Source organism: Chrysemys picta, chromosome 6, assembly GCF_011386835.1.
Source record: "Chrysemys picta bellii isolate R12L10 chromosome 6, ASM1138683v2, whole genome shotgun sequence".
Taxonomy (NCBI): Eukaryota; Metazoa; Chordata; order Testudines; family Emydidae; genus Chrysemys; species Chrysemys picta.
This window is the reverse complement of record NC_088796.1, coordinates 72,740,234-72,752,434: the sequence shown is the minus strand read 5'-3', so window position 1 is coordinate 72,752,434 and position 12,201 is coordinate 72,740,234. Positions and strand designations below refer to the sequence as shown.

The window sequence follows — 12,201 nt, the reverse complement described above, 5'->3', positions numbered from 1 at the left end:
TATTGCTTTCTATGACAGAATATGAAATTTTAAACATTTCCACGCACTAATTTTCTTTCCCTGCTCATAGAAGTCATCAGACTAGCACTTTGCTTCTGATTGGAAGAGTAATTGCTAAGTGGTTTCAGACATTTATGCACCTCTTCAGCTGGCTGCTTGAGCTTTGCTGCTGCAAACACTTTTGCTAGCTGTATAACATACATATTCACACACAAAACAGCATCAGTTTGGTGCCCAGCTACTACTCTCTGTGTGAACTAATAGGGTCAGCTCAACTGAAAAAAATAGTTTATATTTCTTATATGATTACTAGAAAGCTATCAACTATTATTTGAAGTGGGAAAAGTGATAAAATAAATGATAGACTAACTCAAATAATGACAAATGCTATGTTGTCATGCTAGATACCGTCTGACCAAAATTGCAGTAGACACTGCTGCTGGGCCACATCAGAATCACACGGTGGTTTTCCTGGGATCAGAGAAGGGAATCATATTGAAGTTCTTGGCCCGGACAGGAAACAGCGGTTTCCTAAATGATAGCCTTTTCCTGGAGGAGATGAATGTTTACAATCCCGAAAAGTACGTATCTGGTTTTTTGTACTCATTTACGGGACAGCATTGACACGTCTGAATTTCCATGGTGCAGGTAGTCACATGAAAAGGGAATGGCCACAGAATTCAGAGTTTTCGAGTCATTTTGAACGTTCCTTTAGTGTCTTCTTCCCTCTGTTTCTACATTTTATTTTATGTATTTTAATTTCAACACGTATAGATAATTGCCCATCACAGCAGGGCCGGCTCTAGGTTTTTGCCGCCCCAAGCAAAAAAAATTTTGGCTGTCCCCCACCCCAGCCCTGGGCTCCGCCCTGCACCCACCTGCTGCCCCAGTTCTGGGCTCTTTCCCCCACACCCGCACCCCCTGCCGCCCCAGCCCTGGGTCACTGGTAACTCGCTCCCAGGGCGGGTCATCAGCATCCCGCTCATGACACTAGCAGGGGCGGAGGCTGCATCCACCCGACTCCTTCCCGGCACCCGGGGGGCACTGACTCCACCCACTCCCCCCTCACCTCCAGCCGGTCTAGCGCTGGCAGGGTTGGGGTAAGCACTGGGGCTCCTGGGCCGCACCTCAGCCTAGGGTTCCTCCAGCTGGGACTCCTGCCTCCAGGACTGGCCAGGAATTGGGAGGGCAGAGCCAGGGGACCGCCCCGGCAGGAGGCTGAGGAGCCGGGGCAGGGCAGCCTCAGAGGGAACGGCTAGCGCGGAACAGAGCCCCGGAGAGCGGGATGTGGGCCCCACACGGCAGCGCCCTGGTCACCAGTCCCCTCTATTGCCCCGCTGCTGCTCCTGGCCGCCCTGCCACAGCCCCTGGGTGGCTTGGGCCGCTTTGCCCAGCCCCAGCTGTGGCGCTGGGGGGCAGCCACCCTGCGCACTTGCAGGCAGTTCAGTGCACTCCGCAGGGCGGCCCCCAGCCCAAGTGTCCCATGATCCACGTGTCGGATGGCCCACCCGGGCCTGGTGGCACGAACCACAGCGGTCCCAGGGCGCTCCCCACGCACGACGCGCTGCTGCTGCTGGACCCCAGTCTTGGGGCCAGCTTTGGCCACCCGCTGCAGCTCTTCCACCTGGACTTCAGCATCAGCTTGGGGGCCAGGACAGCGTCTACCTGGGTGAGTGCCCGCAGGGCCGGCTCCCAAACAAACAAACAAACAAACAAACAAAAAGGATGGCCCGAATGCCGCCCCTGCAAATATGCCGCCCCAAGCACCTGCTTGCTTTGCTGGTGCATAGAGCCGACCCTGCATCACAGGCAGCTCTTAAGCATCCCTGACAATGCAATCCAACAAATACAAAAATAGCAGTAGCTAACCAACAACTTGCCCATAAAAATGAACCCCCCCCACACTCAAAATGCTGATTCCCCTCAAAAACCCACCCCCAAAATAAGACCTCCTGACCTTCAACCCTCCTCAAATGTAACTAGATTAGTTTTGCAGCATACCATAAAGGTTAAGGAGGGGAGTGAATTTGAAAGTCAAGGAGCTACATGGAGTCGTCCCTACTGGCAGCTCCCTCTTGTATATATCCTTTTTAACAGTTGTTTATATATCTTAGGAACTATGATTTTAATAGAGTTCATGTATTCTTTTCCTCTGACCTAATAATTTCTCCTCTCTGGAATTTACTCAGATTAAGAAATCATTATGTTATAATTAAATTTGCCAAGAGAACCCATTTATAACATTATCCTACTCTGTCAAATCAGGTGCAGCTATGATGGGGTAGAAGACAAGAGGATTATGGGAATGCAGCTTGACAAACATAGCAGTTCTCTCTATGTAGCATTCTCTACCTGTGTGATAAAGATTCCCCTGGGACGATGTGAGCGTCATGGCAAGTGCAAAAAGTAGGTGTTTTGTGTCAGGGTTTCTCCCCAAGTTTACAAATCCTTTTTCAAGCCATATCGAGCATTAGAAAACTGAAGAAGAAAAAATTCCAGAATGCTTTATGTTCTTCTTTCTTAAGGGCCTGCATAGCCTCCAGAGACCCATACTGTGGCTGGGTGAAGGAAGGTGGGGTATGCACACAGCTGTTACCTGGTGTAAAGTAAGTAACCGTTGGCATTGGATAGACAGAGTAAAAATTAGGGGCTTTAGCAATGATGCCATTGAGATACACTTTTGAACAGAACTGTGAAAAAGCCCAGCAGGAGCTCTTGGAAAAAGAATGTGCAAAATGTTTGCTTTCATCCTATTTGCATTCTCTGGAATTCCAGAGTATGATTTGATGCAAACTCTCCACTGATTATTTACCCTTAGGAAAAAGAAAAGAAGATAGATACACAGTAAGTCCCATGTATTGCTCAAAGAAGGAGAACTGTATGAGCAAGTTTGGCACTGGTGCCATCAAAGCTGATTAAAAGAGGCAATAGAATCCAAATTAGATTACTGAAGCAGTCTGACCACCGAAAACAAACAAAGCCAGCTCTCCTAATTTGCTGTGTATTACTAAAATGAATCACAGATCACTAAAGTACACCGAAAGAATTGTTGGGTCTCTTATTGCTTAACAGTGGAATTTCAGTACTTCATAACAACATTTTAGGACTCCGGATGCTTGTTTTAAATGCATTTATAAATGCCTCCTTGCAGGCAACAGATCCACCTGAAAAGTCTCATATTTTTGCCAGGTCTGACACACCACAAGATTGCTCACTTTAAGCCTTGGCTGTACTTCAGAATCTTGGTACAGGTGTATTGTTAACATCAGATAACCTCCGTATTCCTGCCAACAGGAAGCCCCCTGCTTCTTTACAGGTCCTCAATAAATATATAACTGCTGTGTTATCATTCTTATACCTAGATCAGCCATCTTATTCTTTCTATTACTTTAGAATGTTTTTTTTTAAAGATTCACTGTAGATCTTTGTTAACTATAAGTGCCCTGTTGCATTCTCTTCATTACAACAATGTGGATTCTGCCTCAGATGGGCCATTTGGTAGAATAGTATTTAAGCATATAATGTTGACATCTATTTCTGCATCTGTGAGCATTTCTGTAGTGTTTATTATCATAGTTCCTAGGCTCAGTACCTACATATTGGGTTAATGTATTTTTCTTGTCAAAATACCAATGCACCTTCTGTAGAATATGAGCAAGTTCAGATAGAATCATAATTGCTTTCTGATAATTTCATTGTTTGTTTTAGACTTATCACTTTATTCACAGATGTTCTCCCATTTTTCATAAAGATATGTATCTGTTTGCCTGATTTAGCAATACAAGATGTAGTAGATTTTGCAGAAAAAGATGTCAAAGCATCTTCTGCACCCAAAAGAACCATTAAGAGATGAAAATAATTCAATTTGTCTGTGTTTGCATTTTGCAAGTTTCCCAGTGGTGTATTAAAAAAATGACCAGTTTCTCTCTGTATCTTTATTTCATTTTTAGATGGTATGATTTCTCTCTGGTGATGCCTGAGAGTGTTGTTATTCACACTATTATGTTTCTTTCTGTTATTTAGGTTGGCATTTGAGCAGGACATAGAGCATGGCAATACAGATGGCCTGGGTGACTGCCAAAGTAAGCAAAGCTTTTACTCCCTGTTTATCTTGTGTCAGAGAATCTTTCTGACTGCCCAGAATCACCATTACCTGCCAGGGCTTTATTGGTAGCAATGAAAAACATAACAACAGCAACCACACTTAAAGTAACCAGTCCAAGAAAAGCATTTGTGTGTCTGTTTAAAGAAAACAGCATTTTGGTTTATACAAACAATGGCACTTGTTTTAATGGCAATTGTGTTGTGGGACAAATCCAGCTCTGAAGGATATTAATTATAGCAGCTGTATACACTGTATCTTCATTGCCATTGTAAACTCAAGGGTGGGTGGGTTGGTTGGTTTATGTGTATGATCTTGCATGCAGGGTCTCAGCTCCACAGTGCAAAATGAACATTTGTTGCTTTACAAATGTTGGGTGAGATTGTGACTTGGTCTGTGTACCTGTACATGAGAGCCCCTCTGCTCTCTTTACTCAGACCTTGAGTCGCAGCCCGCAAGGGTAAGCAAGGCTACTCTTAGTCCCTCTCTGGAACAGATGGGCAGCAGTGACTTGAGGAGGGATGAGAAGTGTGCATAGCCTTGTCTCCACTCCCTACTCACTGGCCAGCACAGCTGAGCCAGCATGTTGTGGGAGGTAGTAATTTGCAACTGGTATGGCCAGCAGTAAACCCTGAGGAGTAAGGGGCAGAATGGAGGGGAGTGTGACTCCCTGAGAAGCAACTGCTGATTTGGGCTGCTCCTGAGGCAGTGCAGCTACCCATCACCCCTTATTATGAACTGTGTCATGTGCCAAAATATAGCTCTTTCAGATTAAGCATATTTAAATTTAGGAAAAATACAAGTGTGTGCATAATAAGCCTAATCTTTTATTCTTTGTGCATCCAAAACCCTAGGGGGTGAAATCCAGGCCCCACATAAGTTAGTGGGAGTTTTGCCCTTGTCAGTAATGGTGTCAGGATTTCATCCTTGCTGCCTACAGAATTGGGCTTGTTTATGTTATGGACTTTTTTCTGATTTCCTTGAATTTATGTACATTTACTGACAGGGACAATGTAGACAAGGAGTTTGGAATGAAGACTAATCAGTTGGGACCAAATTCTGATAAACTGAGTTACCATGAGCAGGGCCTAGAATATTCACATTGAAGTCCAGGGCACTCTGGTCAAATAAGGTGCTAGTCAACATGATGAACAAGGCTAGGAGAATGTGGCCTTTGGGATGAAAGAAATGACACACGTTATATGGCCAAGCATTTAACCTTCAAACTCGTGGACTGTACATGTGAAGTGATTTTTTTTTTAAATGACCCTTTAACTCTGCCTATCTGTGCTAACTCCATGAGAGGCATTTAGAAAACCCATGCCAAAAATCCTTTTAATAACCACTCCCATGGCATGGCTTTACGCAAAAGATCTATGTCAAAATTAGTTTAGCGGTGCTTAAGGTTATGTTGAGCTGCATTTGACATACTTTAACATACCTTAATATCCTTAAAGAGCCTCAGCATTTTTAATTGGAAAGAGATTTAATACAAACCACATATAACTTTACAAGGTACATTTCTTGTGCAGCAGAGTGCAGGATTTCACCTCATCATTCCCAGCAGTAGAATCCTGCAGCGCAATCCCTGTATAAAACTTTGGATAATATGCCTCTTTATATCTCAGAAATTCAAAGTGAAAGCTGTCACTCAGTCTTTAAAGTGCGTGGTGCCCAGGGACTGCAGCACATGTCGCATGCAGTGAAATCTTATGTGCTGATTAGAGACCCCAGAAATACCTAGGGTTGCATTCAAGATGGCCATTATTCTTAATGTTCTTGCCTATGTTGGTTTAATTCAGAACCTGGACATTACTTTAAATCAATGCAACCAAGAACTCAGTTCTTCATAAAACAATTTCCGCTGCTGCCTGTGGCCACAATAAAACTGCTGAAGCTGAGGAGTTAATGTACAGTGAGCCAACACTTATGGCATATAGAGTAATGGAGCATGTACACTGAAGGCCAGGGTGTGCTTGACTCCTGCACAGACGCACTGCTGAGGAGAATACCGGGAGCCTCCCACTCCTTACACAGCCATTTCTTATTGCAGTCCCTCTGCTTGGGAGAGCTCAAGGGTTTAATCTTTTGTATCAGATGTACTTAGATTTTCAGAAAGCCTTTGACAAGGTTCCTCACCAAAGGCTCTTAAGCATAGTAAGCTGTCATGGGATAAGAGGGAAGGGCCTCTCATGGATTGGTAACTGGTTAAAAGGTAGGAAACAATGGTAGGAATAAATGGTCACTTTTCAGAATGGAGAGAGGTAAATAGTAGTGTCCCCCATGAGTCTGTACTGGAATGAGTACGATTCAACATATTCATAAATGATCTGGAAAAAGGGGTAAACAGTGAGGTGGCAAAATTTGTAGATGATACAAAGCTATTCAAGATAGAGCTACAAAGTGATCTCACAAAACTGGGTGACTGGGCAACAAAATGGCAGATGAAATTCAATATTGATAAATGCAAAGTAATGCACATTGGAAAACATAATCCTAACTGTACATAAAAATGATTGGCTGTTACCACTCAACAAAGAGATCGTGGAGTTATCGTGGATAGATCTCTGAACATCCACTCAAGGTGAAGCGGCAGTCAAAAAGGCAAACAGAATGTTGGGAATCGTTAAGAAAGGGCTAGATAATAAGACCGAAAATATCATATTGCCCCTATATAAATCCATGGTATGCCAACATCTTGAATACTGCGTGCAGATGTGGTCACCCCATCTCAAAAAAGATATATTGGAATTGGAAAAGGTTCACAAAAGGGCAACAGAAATTACTAGGGGAAGAGTTTCCGTATGAGGAGAGATTAAAAAGAGTGGGACTTTTCAGCTTGGAAAAGAGACGATTAAGTGGGTACATGATAGAGGTCTATAAAATCATGACTAGTGTGGAAAAAGTGAATAAGGAACTATTTACTCCTCCTCATAACACAAGATCAAGAAGTCACCAAATGTAATTAATAGGCAGCAGGTTTAAAACAAACAAAAGGAAGTATTTCTTCACACAACGCACAGACAACATGTGGAACTCTTTGCCAGAGGATGTTGTGAAGGTCAAGACTATAACAGGGATCAAAAAAGAACTAGATAAGTTCATGGAGGATAGGTCCATCAATGGCTGTTAGCCAGGATGGGCAGGGATGGGGTCCCTAGCCTCTGGTTGCCAGATGCTGGTAATGGGTGACGGGATGGATCACTTGATGATTACCTGTTCTGTTCATTCCCTCTGAAGCACCTGGCATTAGCCACTGTCAGAAGACAGGATACTGGTCTAGATGGACCTTTGGTCTGACCCAGTATGGTCATTCTTATGTATGTGTAACACCGACAGACCCCAGTCATTGGTGGGCAGGGTCAAGCCTGGGACTTTTGGAGCTTAGCCTATGAGCCTCTACTGCGTGAGCTGAAAGCCACATGGTCCTTAGCTAAGGCTGTAGCAGAGTCATTAATCTCTAAGTGGTCTCAGTGCAACTAGAGGGGACAGAACACCACATCCTGGAGGTGTGTGGGTCACATATGCACCCCGCCTACTTCCACATCAGTCTGCTTCATGGACTAGGAGGCTAGGGTAGCCTGTACTCTGGGTTGTTTGAGAGATTTATGCACAGTCCCTACAGTGCTTCCCATGGGGTGACATGGCACCTATCTCAGGACACTATCTAAATGGCCCTTATTGTGTATGGGTTCATTCCCACTTTTCTTAAAGTCCATGTGATTTTTTGTCAATAACTACAATGGCAGCAGCATAAGCCTGTTTTTATATTTACTCTGTAAAGAGTTTCATATTTGAAGCAGATAATTCCATGGTACTCTTCACTGCATACCAGTGCCATGTACATAGAGACACCAAGAGTGATCTCATTATAGATTTGGTCCTCCCCACAATACCAAATACTGCCAAAACTCAGCTTGAGACATGGAAAAATTAGAGTGGGGATTTCTCCAAATTTCTCCTTAAGCAGACACCTAATGACTTGACCACAATCAGACAATCAGCACTTGCAGATTTTGAATGTAAGAATAAGTTGAGGCTTTAACTATTTAAATGTATAATAACTAATGGTCTATGAGGCAACTGCCCTCTTCCTGTTCCTTCTCAAGACTCATTTCTGCTGCAATGGTTACAAGAAATTGGCCAAATAACAGTTGGCCAGGTTGAATGGCAGTGGGGGATATCTGACATCAGTCACCTCAAAGAAGGGTGAGAAATGATTCAGAATCAAGCTGTGCACATTGGGTGAAATTCACTTCTTGGAACTTGATCCTGCAAAGAGAGCCATGTGGTGGCTGGGGTTTGCTTGCACGGTTGTCTTTGAAGGAGTGAGGCTTTAGCTCGTAAGCTCTTTGGAGCAGACACTGTGGTCTTCTTCTATGTTTGTGCAGCATCTAGCGCATTGGTGTTCCGATTTTGATTGGGGCACTTGGGCATTGACACAGTACAATTAAATAACAACAGAAACATAAGAGGTTTTTTTAGTAGCAAGTACTTAGCACTGTGTGAGAAACAATGATTTTTACCTCTCGTTTTTGTTTTTCTTTCAGATTCCTTTGTAGCACTGAATGGTAAGGAAGTTCTTAGTCACATCATTTCCTAACTGTGCTGCTCAATTTTGGAGGGATCATCTTACTAACCTTTTAAATATTGTCATGCCTTGATTTTTCTATAATGTTTTTTCCTAATTTATTTTTTTCATAGCCATTTCAACTCCTTCACCAGCTCATGAAATATCTTACAACACAGTGTATGGTCAGTTTATTGATATTTTTAAAAATTCTCCCTCAGGTCCTTGTGTTAGCTGGTAGACCCCATTGCCAAATAGAATTTGTCTTTTTTGTTTTGTTTTATTGGGGCCTGATTCACTAATCTTAGGATTATTTGTGCTTTTCGACATACAATTTTCCATCTTGCACCCAAAACTAACTTAATTGAGCTAAAACAATTTATGGCCAGTCTTAATGGCACTCTAGATTCAGAACTTTTAACCAAGCTGACCCAAGCATGCTTCACCAGAACATCTAGATAGAGTACATGGTACAGTGAATACATTTTGTCTATTCGCTGAGGAAAAATAGGTAGGAAAATAGGTCCATCTAGCCAAGTATCCTGTCTGTGACATCAGCCAGTACCAGATGCTTTAGGGAAAGGAGCAAGAAACCCTGCCTCGGGCAGTTATGGAATAACCTATCCATAAGGAAAATTTCTTTGCAAGCCTCATTAGTTAGAGGTTGTCTCATGCCCTGAAACATGAAGGTTTCAATTGCTTCCAAACTTTTGGGCTGCCTTATTCTTGCTGGTGCTTCCATGCTCTACGTAACTCCCTAACTTCCTGGTGTTGCCAGCTCCCAGCAAGCCATCTGAAAACAAAGGGCTTCACACTAGAAAGTTCTAACTTCCAGAGCCAAAGAGTTAGTCATTGCTTCCACAACAGATCTTCCTCCAATGGCAGATATCCATAGGCTGTGAGTGACGTATGGTATTTCTCCCAGTTAAGGCAATGGCATATTCCCATTGACTTCAGTGTGGCAGGATTGGGGCTTAGTGATCAGACTCTTATCAGGCAGCACTGGACTAACAAGCCCTGGACAAACAAAGTAGATCAGAATTGGGACAAAATTAGCACATGCTCTGCATCTGCAAGTGTTTTCAGTGTTATTCTTCCAAAGCATATAGCAGTAACTGACGAATAGTAATGTTTCTGAGTCTGAAAAAAAGAAAATTGCCCTGTGTATAGCACTGATGTTCAAAAATATTTTGATTGGCAAATGCATTGGTACTCCCACTCATATGAAACAACGCTTTACAGCAGGGCTGTGGAGAGACATCTTATTGGTTTTGGACTGTGGTGGAAGCTGCTTTTTTCACCTGACCAAAGAGTCATGAAGATGGCCCTCAGGGAGAAGCATCACAACCCCAAAGGGTGTGTGTGTGTGTATAAAAAAAAAATCACTCTGATGTCTGTATCTCCCTCTCCCAAACTGATTTATTGCATTAACATTTCAAAAAAGGATCTTATTTATCTGGGACTATGGAGAAATGCTACCCAGTGCTAACTTTAAGTCCCAATCACACCTTATCTGTCATCTAATACTAATGACATGCCTGGGCCAAATCCTGATATGCAGTCATTAGATCAGTGAATTTCTCTTATTGGTGTCGTAGTTAAAATACAAGTGGTGACATTATGATGCAGTTGACAGTCCTTCCCTCCTGCTTTGCGCTCAAACTACCAAAGAAAAGGGGGTTATAAAAATCTCGTACATGAAGAGAGAAAACTCACAAACATACAGTAAAAAACAGCCTCATGTTAACAATTCACTGTATAGACACACTTATGTTTGGTATTTTAACTGAGCCAAATAAGTCATTTTTAGCATGAGAAGAAAAGTATACCCACTTTAACTAAAATTATATAAACAGTGCATTTGACTGTTATTGAACATAATTAAATGCAAAATTAAATGGCATTTCATTATGGCTAGAACCTTAGAATGCTGGTATATATGAGCATGTCAATCAAATGAATGCTCAGGATACGTTTGGAGCTTGTGGGATATATATCTATCTCCAAAGGCATCTGAAACTCCAGATTCACAAGAAGGCTTAGGGCTGCTTCCTCTCATACTTGTTTTACACCATTGTTACTCCACAAACTTTACTGGAGTTACTCCTAGTTTATGCCAGTGAAAGTGAGAAGAGAGTCAAGCCCTTAATCTTTGTATTCTTGGCATCAGCATCCTCCTGAATTTGGCAGATGGGGCAGCCTCGCATGATCATCTATAAACAAGTGATAAAGTGCAAAGCTCATATCGATGACTGTTCATGCACATTCATTTTTCCATGCAGAAGGCCACTCCATGAAGGTCAGCTATATATGGAACAAAAACCACATATTTAGACGAAAGGCTAGGATTCTTAGCTTAAAGCAAGCTTTCCCCTGTGCAAAATTGTATGCAACTTAATTACTTTTGGAAACATCCATTTTTAGTGAATTGGGCCCTTATTTTACCCCCTAGCCACATTCCTTTCTCCCTCTGTAGTATTGATTTAGCCTTTCCCTCTAATTGTCTAATTAGGTTGCTATAGTTGTTAATAGGATAGTGTGTGGAGCATCTTAATCTCTGGAGTCTTAACACCTTTTGCATATTAGAGCAACTATCTAATCCATATTGCATCCCCGACACTGTGTTAAAGCTAAAAAAATCATCTCTTCGTTTCATAAAAACATGGTTAGAATGAGTTGTAATTACAGAAATACAGTTCTTCTGACTCATCGTCAGTGCTCACAGACACTAACCATATTACAGCTTCCAAATTCCTCAACACGCACTTCTCTAGTTATATCTGCTTTCTTGTTCTTGCTGTATTATTGTGATTACAGACTTGCAAACGAAAAGCTTTACAAATTAATCACTAAATCACTTTTTTTCAAACAGCATGTGTCCTTAAACTTCTGCTTTCAAAATCAGTGCTTGAGGAGCACCATACATCTGCAGTTGTTCAGATGGGGGTAGTTTAAAACAACAGGAGAATCTTAATGAGGAAGTAACTTTAGACATTTTTTAAACATAAGCCATGTTAAAATAGAGCTGTTGAGCCTGGTTCCCATTATGCTAAAGCCACTTTGCATTGCTGTAGTTGTGTAAAAGGGCTTTAAAGTGGGTGTAAATATAACTTAAGGCCACTTTATGCAGGCAGCATGGTATAAAGTAGCCTTAGTGTACTTGAGAAAAAGGCATATTACATTACATATGACAGTCATTGCTGAGGAACAATCATCACAATGAGTGAGTCACCCCTGCACAGAGGGGCAGCACTAAGTCTATGCAGCACTTTTAACCCTTATTTTCAGTGCTTAAGTAACACATACGCCTATGCAGTGCACCATCGTAAATCTGAATTTCACAAGGGACTAATTGTGTCAACACTCACAGGGCACGATGAGACTACTCAGGGCAGGGGTGGCTCCAGGCACCAATGCATCAAGCGTGTGCCTGGCAAGCCGTGGGGGGCAGCCTGCTGGTCGCTGGGAGGGCGGCAGTCAGGCTGCTTTCGGCGGCATGCCTGCGGGAGGTCCGCCGGTCCCGTGGTTT

At 42.6% G+C, this 12,201-nt stretch overlaps 1 protein-coding gene across 18 annotated transcripts in view; it reads left to right on the top strand.

The window, feature by feature from the left end:
* The window catches only part of SEMA6A (semaphorin 6A), a 133,073-nt gene that overhangs the window by 89,596 nt on the left and 31,276 nt on the right, over positions 1-12,201 (top strand). For 7 of the 18 annotated variants that reach the window (XM_005300150.5, XM_005300146.5, XM_042854654.2 and 4 more), the window contains 6 exons: positions 405-581; positions 2,266-2,406; positions 2,526-2,606; positions 4,024-4,082; positions 8,653-8,673; positions 8,807-8,857. In XM_005300150.5, coding sequence (XP_005300207.1) covers positions 405-581; positions 2,266-2,406; positions 2,526-2,606; positions 4,024-4,082; positions 8,653-8,673; positions 8,807-8,857 — 530 coding nt within the window. The remainder of the gene's footprint in view (positions 1-404; positions 582-2,265; positions 2,407-2,525; positions 2,607-4,023; positions 4,083-8,652; positions 8,674-8,806; positions 8,858-12,201) is intronic. The other 11 variants (XM_005300151.5, XM_005300148.5, XM_065550352.1 and 8 more) reach the window with 3 other exon arrangements.